Here is a 14,060-nt window from a genome sequence, read left to right as displayed (position 1 = left end):
CGGGCATGAGACTGCTAGGGTTGTAGGTTATTGCTGCCTCAAATTATAAAAAGGTCATCCGCCCCAAGCGCCTTGGAGAGCCTTGAGGGAAACCAAGGCCCTTTGATATCAAAGCAAGTACTTCGTTTCAAGCTCTTGTATATTAAGCCCCTGTCAAGTCTACGGATCCCGTTGGTTTAGTCATGGAAAAACAAAGATTGACAGCTCAACTTTCATCTCTACGTGTGCCGCTTTTTAGCGTTCCCTGGCCAGGACAGTGCTCGAACAAAGCGGAGGTTATTGAAGCGAGGATGATGAAGTGGGCTGATGAGCATAATCTGCTGGTGACTGACGAATATCGCAATCGTGTGATACGCACGCGTTACGGCCTGCTCGCGGCGCGATGCTACCCAAATGCTGGCGAGGAATTACTCCAAGCCATTGCGGATTGCTTGGTGTGGTTTTTTCTCGCCGACGACTTGTTTGTTGATCGTGTGGAGGTAGCTACGGACGAAACCATACGCAATTTGACGGCCATGGTGGATGTTCTTGATCTCAACGTTGCTGGGTCACCGCCAGTATTCGGCGAACTTGCGTGGCTCGATGTCTGTCAGAGGCTGCGACGTCTACTGCAGGCCGAAGCCTTTGAGCGATTCGCCCAAGGAATGCGGCTGTGGGCAACGACTGCGGCCCTTCAGATCCTCAACCACCTGCGACCGACATCTGTCGGCATGCGAGAGTATCAAACTATCCGTCGTCATACAAGTGGAATGAACCCCTGCACTTCTCTGGCAGATGCCGCCAACAAGGGCTCGGTTCAAGCTTGCGAGTTCTATGATGCAGATGTGCAGACGCTTGTCCGTCAAACCAACAATATTGTCTGCTGGGCAAATGACATTCAGAGCCTGCGTATAGAAATTCACCAGCCTGGTCAATTTAGAAACATGGTCACAATATACGCTCAGCAGGGTCAGTCTTTACAGGATGCTGTGGAAACCACAGCTACTCGTGTGAATAAAGAAATTGCCAGCTTTTGCGAGTTGGCGGATGCTGTTACTGCCCGACCTATTAGCGATGAGCTACACGGTTTGATCGACGGACTCAAGTACTGGATACGAGGTTACTTGGATTGGGTCGTGCATGACACGCTGCGATATGCGGACCAATTTATCGAGAGTGATGCCGATGATCGTCGCTTTTGAGCACCAGACCTCTCGCTGCTAAACAAAAGTTGCTCGTCTGTGACCGAGTCAACGAGCACCTTGGTCTAGATAAGAAAGTAATACCGGGACAGTCTCACGCGGGCCTTTGTCCGCAGGATGGACCGTTTGTGACAAGGGCTCGGAAAGAGGGCTTGGAGCAATAGCTCAATTCAACTAATAACAGTCTTTGGTATCAAAGGTCCTTGGTTTTCCTCAAGGCCTCAGTCGCCAAAGACGTCTTTAAATACAAGAAGTTAGTGAGGGACTTTGCCCCAGGTCTCGTGACCGTAGCCCTTGTGTAACCAGCCATTTCCCTGTAACGCCGTTTTGAACGGCTACCATGTTTGGGAATATCCGCCGATTCGCCATGGCAATGAAGCAGTGTAAAGGGAAGTTTTAGTGTCCACATACGATTGACACCAGTGAACATTGAATTCAGAACATGACATATTCCAAACCGCCCGTTGTACCCGCCCGAATGAGCGGGTTTAGCAATCATGGATTGCAGTGTGTCTGGGAATGTCGTTGGCATGCGCGTTCCGTGGTAGGCTGAGAGGTTGTTAAGCATGGCGTACGATTACTTACGATGAACCCCGATTAAATTTTCCCCAAGCCCTTATTCTTCGTCGGGGATCTTTACCACATCTCTCGGCATCTGCTCGGCATCAAATTTGTGTGTACTGGGGCGGCCTTTAAGCAGGACAAGAGATGATTGAAGCCAAACATTCAATACAGCTAGGCCCCTTGGTTGATGGCCTTCCAGGTGACCTACGATATCTATTGAATGGCACGGGATTTAATTTCCCCCGCTAGATAGCTTGACAACTCTCCTGATCCCTACTATTATAGCCCAGCCAAAACAAGGGAACCACGTGAAGGAATCGCCTCATAAAAAGTCAAATCTAACAAGAAGGGAACTGGCAGACTCAATAAATTACATGCTTATTAAGAATAATATTTCTATTTTCTTCGTTTACAAATCTAACACATTACACGTTCGCCCCAGCAGTTCCACTACAATAGCCGTGCAATCTACAATTCGGCAACGTAACAGCTACTACCCCGGCGTTAAGGAGACCTTAGATGGGGCGCAATAGTTACTAAAAGTAGTTGTATGTTCGTCAAATGAGTCGCACAGCGCTGGTATCTAGCCAAGTACACTACAGTATACAGCAGCGAATACAGGGGTAAACTCAATTACAGGCAACGTAAGAGTCATAAAGGTCCAGTCACCATGCGTGGTTTGAAGTTTCCAAGTACGATTTACTTTCAGCACTTACAGGGATATGCTATTGTGTTACTTGGTTCTTGTGGAGATGCCTTATTCTTTTATTCTGCTGCGTTTCAGCTGTAACAGGGGCCTCTGAGGGCTTGGATCAAGTTCCGATTCAGCCAATAATTCGGTTCAATATCAAAGGTCCTTGGTTTCCCCGAAACCTCCACGGGCGGATAGTTCTAATGTAGTATGGCAAACAGCGGTGAGAAAGAGAGCCTGGAAGCCCAATGTCTCAACTAGGTCTCGGGTTCGAAGTCCGGCCCGTGCCGTGAGAGCCCCCTACCATGAACGTGCATAAATCACTCTCAAACTGCTTACTGAAACTCTATACAAGAGAGCTATATAGTTGTATCAATGCAGCATTGTCTGCTATTCCAGGCTATTTAGCTAGCTTTGCGATGTTCAAACCTTCCAATAACGTTGTAGCGTAAACAAAATTTGCCATCGAGTCTCTTCTTATTAACGTTTGGATTGCATCGCTTATTAGTCCAGTGAAACTACAGGCATAATACAAGAGTCTCTTATAAATATAGCCCAGTAACTTGTAAATACAAGTCTTACTGCATTACTCGCAACATTTTGACAAGCTTTAGGGGGACAAGTCACTGCTATACCAGCATGTCCTTCTCGATGGCAGCATTTATAATACATCGGCATTAAAGAGGGCATTGCAGAGGCGTTAACGGGCCCGAAGGTATCTGTTGGGGATTCCGAAAAGCGAGTATCGCATATTAAGGCCTGTGTTAATCGTGGATAGACTTGACTCCTAGAGACGTATGTCTCACGACTAAATGTCCATGGTAAGCATCAGCTGAGAAAATAAACGGAGGGCGGTCCAGGGAGAGGTATCTTTTCTGGAATAACTAAAGTTGACATGATTTACGCAAGTATTAATGCGGCAAGGTCAGCACGCTACGGCGCGCCTTGAGGGATGTCCGAGCATGAAGTTTAAAGACACAGAAGCTGGGAAGTGCTTTGATTGTCGAGTCAAATCGAGGATTATCGTCAGGGGCCCCTAGAACTTGCAGGGGCCCCCGACCGACTATAAAAGGGGTCAAATTTGCGTATTTTTCATCAATCACTCGACCCTTTCATCATTATGATCAATATAGAGCTATTAATTGAGGCATTCCGATCTATATCTCAAAGAATGGTCTACCAACTTATCAATGCCACATTACGACACCAAGACAGTCGTCGCCCCTAGCTCAGTATACAGCTCCATGAGAGAGGTATACCTGCATGGCCAATAACGGAAACGGCGCGAGCTCGTGATACTGGTGAAAGACATTGCAGCCAGTACACGGGAGACCTGCTCTTTCCTCCATTGCCCGATTAATCTCGACAATGGCCCTGAATCGAATCGCCGTAAACAGCGGCAGGTTCGTTGCGGGCAACGCCACCGCCAGGGATACAAAGGCCGAGTACATGTACAGCAGGAAAACAAGCACGGCAGGGTCCCTCTGGCTAATGGCTACGTAGGAAGAAGCTTCGTTTCGGTTGTACCACGATATGAAGGGGTGAATCAAGCGGTACTGAGTTGCGGCCGGCACGTCGGCGTCCAGCTTGTCGTCCACCAGCCTCAAGACGTCGCGCAGCTGTCGAACCACGGCGGCTAGATGGAGATTGTGCCGCAGGCAGTTCGATAGCCTGTTCAAAGCCTGCACTCCCTCGGCTAGCAGAGTGGCTACATCTTGATGCCTTGGCCGTGGTCCGTCGTGGATGTCTTGTAACCGGTGCAGGCGGTCGTAGTCGAAAAGATGGCGAAACGCAGACTGCTCTGACCAGTGCTCCATCCGCGCAGCTACCTACGCAACGGGTTAGAAAGGGTCCGGCTACTGGATCGTGTAGTCCTCTTACCAGGACTATACTCTTTGTTACTGTCATGACGGCACGGCTGTTTTCAGGGGTATTAGCATCACGGGAGGATGTCTGCCGTGTGTCGAGGAACAAACGCACTAATCGGCCATGATGAATGAGCAGCCGAGATACGCGCTCAATATTGCATCCGCGTTGCTCTTGGAAAAGAGCTGTATCTCTCTGCTCAGCCCGTGGAGAGCTAGAGCGCGGTATCTTGCGCCATCGTTGGCTGCGTCCTGGGACTTGGTCAAGACGGCGAGCCGCTCGGCAGACGTGGCCGCAAGCGTGTGCGCCACAAAGCCAAAGCTCGTTGCCAGTTGTATCATTCTATAGAAAATCCCGGTTAGATGTCTTGTCATGCGCCCCAACAGCTCAAGCTTGGTCGTACATTCGCATCTCACCCCACAAGAGGCACATGTTGCTCGTGCCGCTCAAGGCGAGCATCCCATCGACAAGGGCCATGTGGTACAAGTACCGCAAGTCTGCCAGCGGCATATTGTGCCAGCTCGGTGCTGCGGCTATAGCTAGACGCGGGAACGGCGGTTTGCCCGAGCGCTTCCACTCATGGCAAGCCTGTTGAATGATATCGGGCCACGCCAGGGTTGCGTCGGCGCCTGGGCTGGCTGCGTCACGGCGGCCGACAAGATATACGCATTCCCGCCGGCTGCTGATGCATTTTTGACTACCGAGGGCATTAGTTTGGCAAGTTTCCGCATGCCGCGCTTACAAACAGCGTCAACTTGCCAATTTGGTTGCAATTCGTCACACTTGACGTGTCGGCGTTTGCATGTCTGGCAGCCCCGTGTGGACTTTCGGTGGCTCTGGCGCAGAACATGTTGAACTGGCGGCATCACCTTGGGAGTTGTCTGCAACAGCGGAAAGGATTTCGAGTTGAGTAGAAGTAAAGTTGTACTTGATGGAAGAGGTCAGCGAGGATTGGTCGATGGCGTTCCGACTGGCAGCGCAGTCCAAGGGCCAAAGATATGGCGACGTCGGTCGTCGGTACATGCAGATGGAAGCGGCAAGAGGCCAACAACCGGCTTTTGCGCAGCCACACATGATTCCTCATCTGTTTCCCTCAGCCGCGGGAAATGATCCGGCGTTGGCTGTCAGCAGGCGCCTTGATTAGGTTAGACTTCGGGCGGCTCATGCAGCAATACATATGCAGCATTGCAGATTGGGAGGCTCTGCAAACCAAGGGTCCACTGTTGACACCGATTATAACGGAAAGAATATCACGTAAGAATGTAAATGTGGTATCATTGATATTCTATTTACCGAGTCGCATCCGCCCCTCGCCCTCTCATGTGCCGACCTTTTTGCCACCATCAGGCAGCTGCGCCTTGAACAGCACATACGGGTGCTGGCGACGCTCAGTGCCCGGGTAGAAGCCGGGCATGAGATGGACCTGGTTCACAGTAAAGTACAAGGAGCCGTCCCAGCCGACGCTCAGGGTATCGACCCAGTTGATCCTAGGATCGCGCAGGAACGTCTGAACCGTCGCGTTGCCGGGCGAGTAGGACACGATGGCCTCCTGCTCGACATGGCCCGTGTAGATGATGCCATTGCTGTCCGTCTCCATGCCGTCCCCGACGCCCTTTTGGCCCTTGGCCGACACGCTCGCCTGCACGAGCAGCTCGCTGTGTGCGTCGCGCGCGCGCAAGGCCGCCGTCGGCACCGACCAAAGCTCCCGTCCGCTAATGACGCTGAAGTAGAGGTCCTTGCTGCGCGGCGCGAGTTAGCAATGCCATTGGTCTTATGCCGGCAGTCGTCTGTAAGGACTGGAAAAGTCTACGTACCCATCGGCGCTCAGGGCGATGCCGTCGCTGCCCACCGTGGCTCGGGTATACTGGCTGGAGGATCCAAACATGACGGGGCTGCCGTGGACAAAGGGCAAGAACTGCTGCTGCGGGCGTAGCCGTGGATCATTGTCCAGGTGCCGCCAGCTCTCGCCGCTCGTCAAGTCGAGAATGACGAGGCCGTTGCGGCCCTCGAACGAGGAGTCGGTAATGTAGGCAACGCCCTCCTCGGCGCCGCCGCTCAGCCCGGAAAGACCCGGCGTCCGGTCGACTCGTATGTCGTTGAGGAAGGAATCTCCGTAGACGACGCTTCCCGGAAACGTGTAGGTGCGGATGATTTTGTTGGTGCTCAAGTCGACAGAAACGATTTTGGGTCCCCCCGGAATCGCGTTCAGCAGCACCGAGGTTTGCGGGTCAATGGCTCGGCCGGCATCCAAAATGTACAGCACGTTCTTGTTGTCGACAACCACGCTCTGACAGCCTATAAAGTAGTCGGCGTAGTTGGCCGACGTTGGCGGATTCGTGCTCATGTTGAGCGCTCCCCCCGGGGGGGTGTTGATCTCGACAGATGGGTAGGGGACCTCGGAGCCATCAGGCATGAGCTCGGCGACTTGGAACTTGTACGGCGTCTGTATCGTGTTGGTATTGTTTGCATCCAGACATGCTGGGTAGGTTGAGAAGAGGCGGCTCTCGCGCGATACAGCGATGCCCGTCGGCATTTGCCCTGCCGGGGATTGTTAGTCGTGCTTGGGTCCGAGGCATCACTCGTACTGCAGTACTGCACACATGGGGAGAATTCATGAAACATTTGCGCCGACTTACCGGTATAGTAGTGGGCAATCTCCAAGGGGGGTCCGTAGATTCCCGGGTCTGTGAGGACTTGTCGTTCGGCCGTGGCCGCCCAGGCTAGGGACAGTGCCCAGCTGGCGAGACTCATTGTTCTGTTTCCCATTTTCAAAACGTCTGTCCCAATCATGTTCAAGATGAAACAAGCACTACGACGAGGCGCTTCGAGCGACAGGCTCTATTCAAATACCGCGCGTTCGGGACCAAAGGCGGAGATAGCTCAAATCCGATAATCGTCTGATATCCACAAACTAAACCTAGCACGCCATCAGGCTCGACCTTTGCATTGACAAAATTCAATTGCCCATCATGGATAATAACAGGGAAAAAAGTAGAACTGGCATGAGAGGCAGGCTGTCGCATTGAAGCTACGTCATGATGGCTTCGTATTGCAGCCAGATGCAGCCGATCTCGGACGCGTCTCTTGCTGCAGCGTTTAAAGAAAAGTATTTTGCGACATGGCCCAGCTGATAATCGCGTGGTTTTGACTAATAAAAGACGGCCGATCAAAATCTACCTTGTATTGGCAGCTACCATTATTAATGTCGTTGATTTAAGCTGGTAGATTGCATTAATAAGCCATCAATGCATTGAATTAAGTAAGCATTTTCCGTGGACCGGACGCTTTACTCATCATCTCGCCTTTCAGTAGATATAGCATGCTAGTATGAATCTAGCTGCTAATATTAAAACATTAAGATGTGAGAATTGCATGGCCAAACAACTATAAAACTGCACTTGAGAGCAAGACCGCATTTGGCCTCCTTGTTCTGCATGCTCGGCACAACTCATGTCTGTGCACCATGCTAGTGCCCTTGTCAAGACAGAAGTGCAGTTGCTGAATGCGATAGTGTCAACAGTAATCCGCATCCCTGGCTTCCCGTACGCATCAGTCGTTTCCAAGTTTCGTGACACAAGTTTCACATGATTGCCCATAGTTGCGCCACCAAAAACCAAGCACTTTCTCTCCTCAATGACGGACGAGCTGCCTCGGGAAAAGTTTATTCATTTCATGGATGCAATTTGGTATCCAAAGTGCCATTTTTCTGCCTCTGAATTGAGGCGCATGAGTCGTTGAAGCCGCAGCCCAAGTATCGTCAGTTGCTCTTGACTGACCCAGACCAGACTGTTGACATGTCCATACACAAATGGCAGTTCAACAATGGCATCTAACTGGTGAGGAGCACACCGTGTTGTCAAAAGTTGTCGAGGAAATGTTTCGCTCATGCGGCCCGAGGCGTTTGCTCGACAGTGTCACAACTTCAGACCAACGTGAAACATGCGGAGAGTTCAGCGGCCGAGGTACGGGGTTCCGTGATACAATGCCAATGGATGAACGGCGTGGTTGTTTCAACACGCATCAAGGATATAAGCGCAACAAACTCCAAATGAGTGCCGTGCAGCCACGCGTTCTCAGATGAAATACACTGCGTGAAGAGTGCATGAAAAGGGCACTACTCCAACAACTCGTTTTGAAGATTGGCCACGAAAAAGACGACTTGGCTCGTTACCATACCTATAGTTTGGGCTGGCCGACTTGGTCGACCGTTCTGCTTGCCAAGCCGTGCAATATCAGGTGGCTGCCTCCCACTACAAATACGGTATCAAAAGCCACCGCCTCGTGCAATGAAGATGATGGTGCCAAGACGTTGCATGCTGTCCGCATACGCAAGTCGATGCTGAGCGTCTCTCATCACCTCTGATTCGCTGCAAGAAGAGTAGCGCTGCCAAGATGCGCAAGTACGTGCATACCATACACTGTATGAAACCTAGACATACATACAACATGGTCCGTGGCAGATCTCGCCAGATAGCACTTGGCTCCGGATTTATCGGGCTTATATTGGTTGCGAACGACGGCATCTCCACTGACATCCGATATTGTGGTTCCGCCAAGGTCGGAACAATTGGCACAAGTGGACTGCCATCCGAGTCTAGGGACGCGTGGCTCATCAACCTTCTACGAAGAATCGCCCGAGGGCGGGTTCTTGATGCAAGCTTAGTTGTTTGGTGGTGGCTGAGTTGCCGCGTATGTGTTTGGCTGACAATTCGACTCAGACTTGACTCGTCCGTTCCGTTGCTCGCCCAAGCCTTGGGGGCAAGGCGTACACTCGTGAGTCGTGCGGCCGGGGCCGTATCGAACGGCCTCCTCTGTGATTCGGGACCAGTTGACCACCTACCTGGTCGGACATGCGGGAGGGTTGCCAAAGCCGGCTGTTTCTACATGCGCCCCAAGCCACGAGATAACATGTCAGTCAGTCTTTGCGGGCGAAGCGCCTCGAGATGCCCTACAAGATGAGCCCAGTCTGGTGCTGAGAGAGAGACGAATGTCACGACATGCACGAACCATATCCCCGAGGTTTCCGCTTCTTTGCTTCTGCCCCGAGTCTTGGCCGGTACAGATGCAGACGTAACGCGGAGGCGATGAAAGTCTTGGCCGCCAAGGCTCGTCTCAAGTCAGCGGCTGATGTGCGTGTTCTGTCACCAATGACAAACCACATCGGCCCCGGATTCCAAATAAGCATATATAAGATGTGGCGGATCACCTTGCCTCAGTAGACGGTCAGACCGGGTCAGTAATTCTCGTCCCACTGTTTGAACAGAATGCAGATACCCTTTCCGTCACTTGCTTTTGTGGGTTTAGTCTCGTTCCTGATACAAAATACCTATGGTTTGTGCCTCACTTTCCTTTTTTTTTCCTTTGGCAAGGGAATGTCCACGGTTGTGTTGACATGTCTTGTGCCTACAGGTGAATCACTCCGCAATGACGACCATCGTGAGGTGTTCCGCCTCCGCGGGGTAGAGTACTCGGACTTTATACCAAGAACAGCCTCCCAAAATGTGACAATGTCCTTCTTTATCGGCGACGCTCAGCCCAACAAGGTCATCTTGGATCTACAGCGCAACGACGATCTTTTCCTACACCCAGTGATTGTACGCCATCTTGACTCGGACGGAACCGTACAGTCGGTTGATACTGTACCGGCAGGCAGCCACCTGGCGTTTCGCGGGACAACGCTCCTGCAACAAGGAGGTAGACAGTCGGAGACACTGTCGCCTTCGGGATGGGCAAGGATGTCGTTCATCGTCAGGGACGGGGAGCAATTAGGCCAAGGCGCATTCAGCATTGACGGCGTCGAATATCATGTCGTGACAGACTCGACCTACCGGAGAACACGATCCGACGGGGAGCCGGACATGTCGATGGAAGACGGAGGCCCGTACTTGGTGGCATGGAGAGAATCCGCACAGAGTCCACACGACGGCCATGAACTCAGGAAGCGGCAGCAAGGGAACTCGACATGCTCCGTTTCCGAACTCGACTTTAATCAGGTTCACCTGGATCTGGCCACGGGCGACAAGGACTTGGTGGGACGCCAAAGCGGCGGCTTGAATGGTCTGGATCTCGGAGGACTGCTTCGATCGCCGCCCAATTGCCCGACCTCGCGGCAGATTGCACTCCTCGGAATTGCCACGGACTGCTCCTACACGGGCCAGTTCAACTCTTCGGACGAGCTTCGCGAACACGTGCTCTCAGTTGTGAATACCGCGTCTGGGGTGTACGAACGGAGTTTCAACATTGCGCTGAGGGTGCAAAACCTGACGATAAGCGACCGAAACTGCCCGAGCAGCAGCGGTTCAAGCTCGACACCGTGGAACCTGGGCTGCAGCAGCCAAGTCGACATCTCGGGTCGACTCCAGCGCCTCACCGACTGGAGACGCGGCGTCGGGGTGGACGGCAACGCCGTCTGGTCGCTGTTTAGCGCATGCCAGTCGGGCCAAACCGTCGGCATCGCGTGGATCGGAACGGTATGCAACGGAGCGAGTGGCCGCTCGGGGGGAACACCAGGAGCCAATGTGGTGGTGAGGACGCGGTCCGAATGGCAAGTCCTGGCACACGAACTCGGTCACAACTTTGGGGCCGTGCACGACTGCACGGCAGACTGCAACTCTGGTTCCTCGGAGCGGTGCTGCCCGCTCAGCGAGAGCAGCTGCAACGCCAATGGGCGGTTCATCATGAACCCGGCGGCGACGACCAGCATGACGGACTTCTCGCCGTGCACCATCGCGGCCATCTGCACGGCCATGGAGCGCAACCTCGTCCGCACGTCGTGCCTGTCGGGCAACGAGAACGTGACGACGATTTCGAGCGGCGTGTGTGGCAACGGCATCGTCGAGCCCGGCGAGGAGTGCGACTGCGGAGGCGAGGAGGGCTGCGGTGCCAACAGTCAGTGTTGCAATCCAACAACGTGCCGGCTCGTCGACGGCGCCGTGTGCGATCCCTCCAACGACGGGTGTTGCACGTCGCAGTGCCAGGTATCGAGCAGCGGCAACGTCTGCAGAGCGAGCATCGGCCCCTGCGACCCGGAGGAGGTGTGCAACGGGTCATCGGCCTCGTGCCCGACGGATACGCGCCTCCCGGATGGACAGTCGTGCGGCGATGGCAACAACGGCACCGCGTGCGCCTCGGGACAATGCACGTCGCGCGGCATGCAGTGCAGCCTGGTCTTGTTCAACTCGACGAGCCGGTGGGGGAGCGTGTCGGCATGCGATGGCAACGGCTGCCAGATGAACTGCGCGCTCGCAGATTCGGGTTCGTGCCAGGTCACGGGCGCCGACTTCTTGGACGGGACGCCGTGCAGCGGCTCTGGCGGAGGCTCTCTGTGCTACAGCGGCGAGTGTCGCGCGGCGAGGGGTAGCGGCGGCGGCACTGGCGGCAGCGTGTCGTCGTGGATCGCCCGCAACAGGGCCCTTTTCATCGTGATCGTGGTCATCGGGTCTCTTCTCGTGGTGCTGGCGGCGTGGTGTTGTTTTGCGTGTGTGCGGCGGAGAGTGTCTAGAAGTCGCAAGGCGGAAACCAGCCAGGCGAGGATGGCAGCTCTGCGCCAGGCGCCAGGTGCCGCGGCAGGCCCAGTGCTCGCTCCAGGCCCAGGTCCCCTGTCTGGGGCTCCGCAGATGCAGTCGGTCCATGCAGTCCCGCCTGTCGCCGTCTATCCCACGCCTCCGTCACGCCTCTCCCGCACCCGGACCTTTACGCACCGATATGCTTAGACCATGATTCATGTTGACATGTCTGATGATGATGTAGCGAGAAATATATCCTGATTGTATATACAATTGATGCCGTTCCGCCCTCCCGTTTCTTGCACATGTCGTGTCGTGACTCGGAGTCTGGGGACAGTGTGAACCCTAACCCTTGAGACAGTGGCGTACCGAGTCTGCCGACGAGGACCGCCAGGTGCCCACAGGGAGATGTGCTCGGTCAAATTCATTGGCCCATGCCACCACGCAAAACGGCAGGTGCTCAACAAATCAATGCCACGTGAATTGGCGCCATGATGACAAACCAGCCAGTTGACGTCTCCGCGCCCCACCGACCAAGCAGCCATCCGAGGTTGAGAGGGTGAGTTGGCATGTCTGAGCATCTCAGCATAAGCTCCCTTGGCCCTCATCAACAGAACTTGGTAAATACCTTCTGAATATCATTCTCTTTACAAGCCGGCGAGCGCAGACATGAACAACGACATGGCCGCACGGGATGCAGCGCTGGCTTATGAGCCAACAGCTGATGTCAACATTGGTGGCAACCACCTCATGTCGATACTGTCGGCGCGCAAGTATCCTGTTCCGACTACCCAAGACGTCCACGCCAAAGAGAAAGATAACGCTTTCCTCCAATCCTTGTCATTCGTATTCGATGTCGACCACGCGACTGAGGGCCCTGCCGGCTTGCATGGGGCTGGTCCAGCCGAGGCGCTCAACTGCTTCCTCGACGGTCATAACCAGCCCACCACACGTAGACGGCAAGGCCAATCTACTGCATCGCCTGCTGGCGAATCCAATGCGTCAAAGAAACGAGGCAGCGATGATGGGGATGATGGGCAAGGTCCAAAGGAGGTGAGTGGCCATGGCCTGATCAAGCATCCTCTTTGTGTGAGACAACGTGCTTACCGGCGTATTTTTGTCTCGGCTATAGAGGAGGAAGAAACAGATACGCGAGGCCCAACGAGCCTATCGGCTGCGCAAAGAATCCAGAATCTCCTTCCTCACCAAGAGGGTCTCTGAACTGGAGCAAGTCATTGAAGACATGAGCACCACCGTGACCACGTTTAGCGATTCTCTTCTCCAGTCTGGCGTTCTCGCGCCTCACGCTCATCTGACTCAATGTACTCGGGAAACGTTGGAGAAGTGTTTACGTCTAGCCAGAACGACCAACGTGGACGATGAAGGGGAAGCAAGCTCCAGCCAGCCCGGAAACCGACCATCCGCCAAGGAGGACCCAAATCTCGCCATCGACCTGCCTGGATCCCCGCGCTACATGCCCCCTTTACCACCGCAACCCTTAATGCCGCAGCCTCTGACCCCCCCGAGCATGGAAGGCTCGGAAACCGTCTTGCACCTGCAGTACTCTGCATTCATGGATCAACTCCACATGGCGATTCTATACCGCGGATACGTGCGGCTAACCGATCCCTCCTTTTCCGCCCAAGGTGTTCGACACGCGTTTCGCCTCTTGTATCCAACCATGGGCCGCAGCAACCTCACAGCCTACTTTGCCGCCGCTCTGCATGCCAAGATTAGCAAAACCGAACTATCCAAGCAGTGGAAATCGGTTCCCTTTTTTCAACTCGGCGGTGCTGGAACGCACTATGCCTGGCCGCCCGAACTAGGTCCCTACACGCGCCGCTCGCGTCATTGGCAGGCCATATCCGTTCCCTTGTCGCACTTCTCGTCCGATATACAGAAAGATCTCAACGGCGACTGGTTCGACATGCAGGACCTCGAGTGCTTCCTCATGGAGAAGAATGTCAAACTTGTTGCTGCTGCTGGGGCCGCGGCTTGGAGTGACTCGACTACACAACAAGAGCAAGCGCATATCAATGCCAAAAAATTCATATCAGGTATAGCCCGACTCAAAGAGCCCCAACGTACTCCCAGAGACTTGGTCGCTGATTTGCATAGTATTGCTTGACAACGCCGTATGCCTCGGCAGGTCCGCTGGCTTTCGTCGCTCCGACGTGGAAACGGCCCTAGCCAAGGCCGTTTTGGTCTGACGTCGCTGACCAGTCCTGACGATGATGATGAGCAGAATGCTTT

The 14,060-nt window shown here is 53.9% G+C and overlaps 5 protein-coding genes across 5 annotated transcripts; 3 read left to right on the top strand and 2 right to left on the bottom strand.

The window, feature by feature from the left end:
- Nucleotides 1-290: 290 nt before the first annotated feature.
- On the top strand, nt 291-1,181 carry CEABS ((+)-corvol ether B synthase/(+)-corvol ether A synthase (2E,6E)-farnesyl diphosphate cyclizing; the record flags this gene model as incomplete). The annotated part of the gene is made up of 1 exon (XM_014684094.2): nt 291-1,181. One exon carries the CDS (start codon nt 291-293, stop codon nt 1,179-1,181), a length of 891 nt encoding a protein of 296 aa, XP_014539580.2.
- A 2,484-nt stretch (nt 1,182-3,665) lies between these two features.
- On the bottom strand, nt 3,666-4,812 carry G6M90_00g067130 (uncharacterized protein; the record flags this gene model as incomplete). The annotated part of the gene is made up of 4 exons (XM_014684093.1): nt 3,666-4,265; nt 4,318-4,354; nt 4,417-4,644; nt 4,706-4,812. 4 exons carry the CDS (start codon nt 4,810-4,812, stop codon nt 3,666-3,668), a joined length of 972 nt encoding a protein of 323 aa, XP_014539579.1.
- An 808-nt stretch (nt 4,813-5,620) lies between these two features.
- G6M90_00g067120 (uncharacterized protein) lies at nt 5,621-7,053 on the bottom strand (the record flags this gene model as incomplete). Its single annotated transcript, XM_014684092.2, has 3 exons — nt 5,621-6,041; nt 6,117-6,840; nt 6,939-7,053. 3 exons carry the CDS (start codon nt 7,051-7,053, stop codon nt 5,621-5,623), a joined length of 1,260 nt encoding a protein of 419 aa, XP_014539578.2.
- Nucleotides 7,054-9,809: 2,756 nt separating this feature from the next.
- Nucleotides 9,810-12,014, top strand: ADM-B_1 (Disintegrin and metalloproteinase domain-containing protein B; the record flags this gene model as incomplete). The annotated part of the gene is made up of 1 exon (XM_014684091.1): nt 9,810-12,014. The coding sequence occupies one exon, from the start codon at nt 9,810-9,812 to the stop codon at nt 12,012-12,014; it is 2,205 nt and encodes a 734-aa protein (XP_014539577.1).
- Nucleotides 12,015-12,476: 462 nt separating this feature from the next.
- G6M90_00g067100 (uncharacterized protein) lies at nt 12,477-14,017 on the top strand (the record flags this gene model as incomplete). Its single annotated transcript, XM_014684090.1, has 3 exons — nt 12,477-12,860; nt 12,940-13,864; nt 13,926-14,017. 3 exons carry the CDS (start codon nt 12,477-12,479, stop codon nt 14,015-14,017), a joined length of 1,401 nt encoding a protein of 466 aa, XP_014539576.1.
- Between the last annotated feature and the right edge of the window lie 43 nt (nt 14,018-14,060).

Source organism: Metarhizium brunneum, chromosome 4, assembly GCF_013426205.1.
Source record: "Metarhizium brunneum chromosome 4, complete sequence".
Lineage (NCBI taxonomy): Eukaryota > Fungi > Ascomycota > Sordariomycetes > Hypocreales > Clavicipitaceae > Metarhizium > Metarhizium brunneum.
This window is presented reverse-complemented; position numbering and strand designations above follow the sequence as displayed.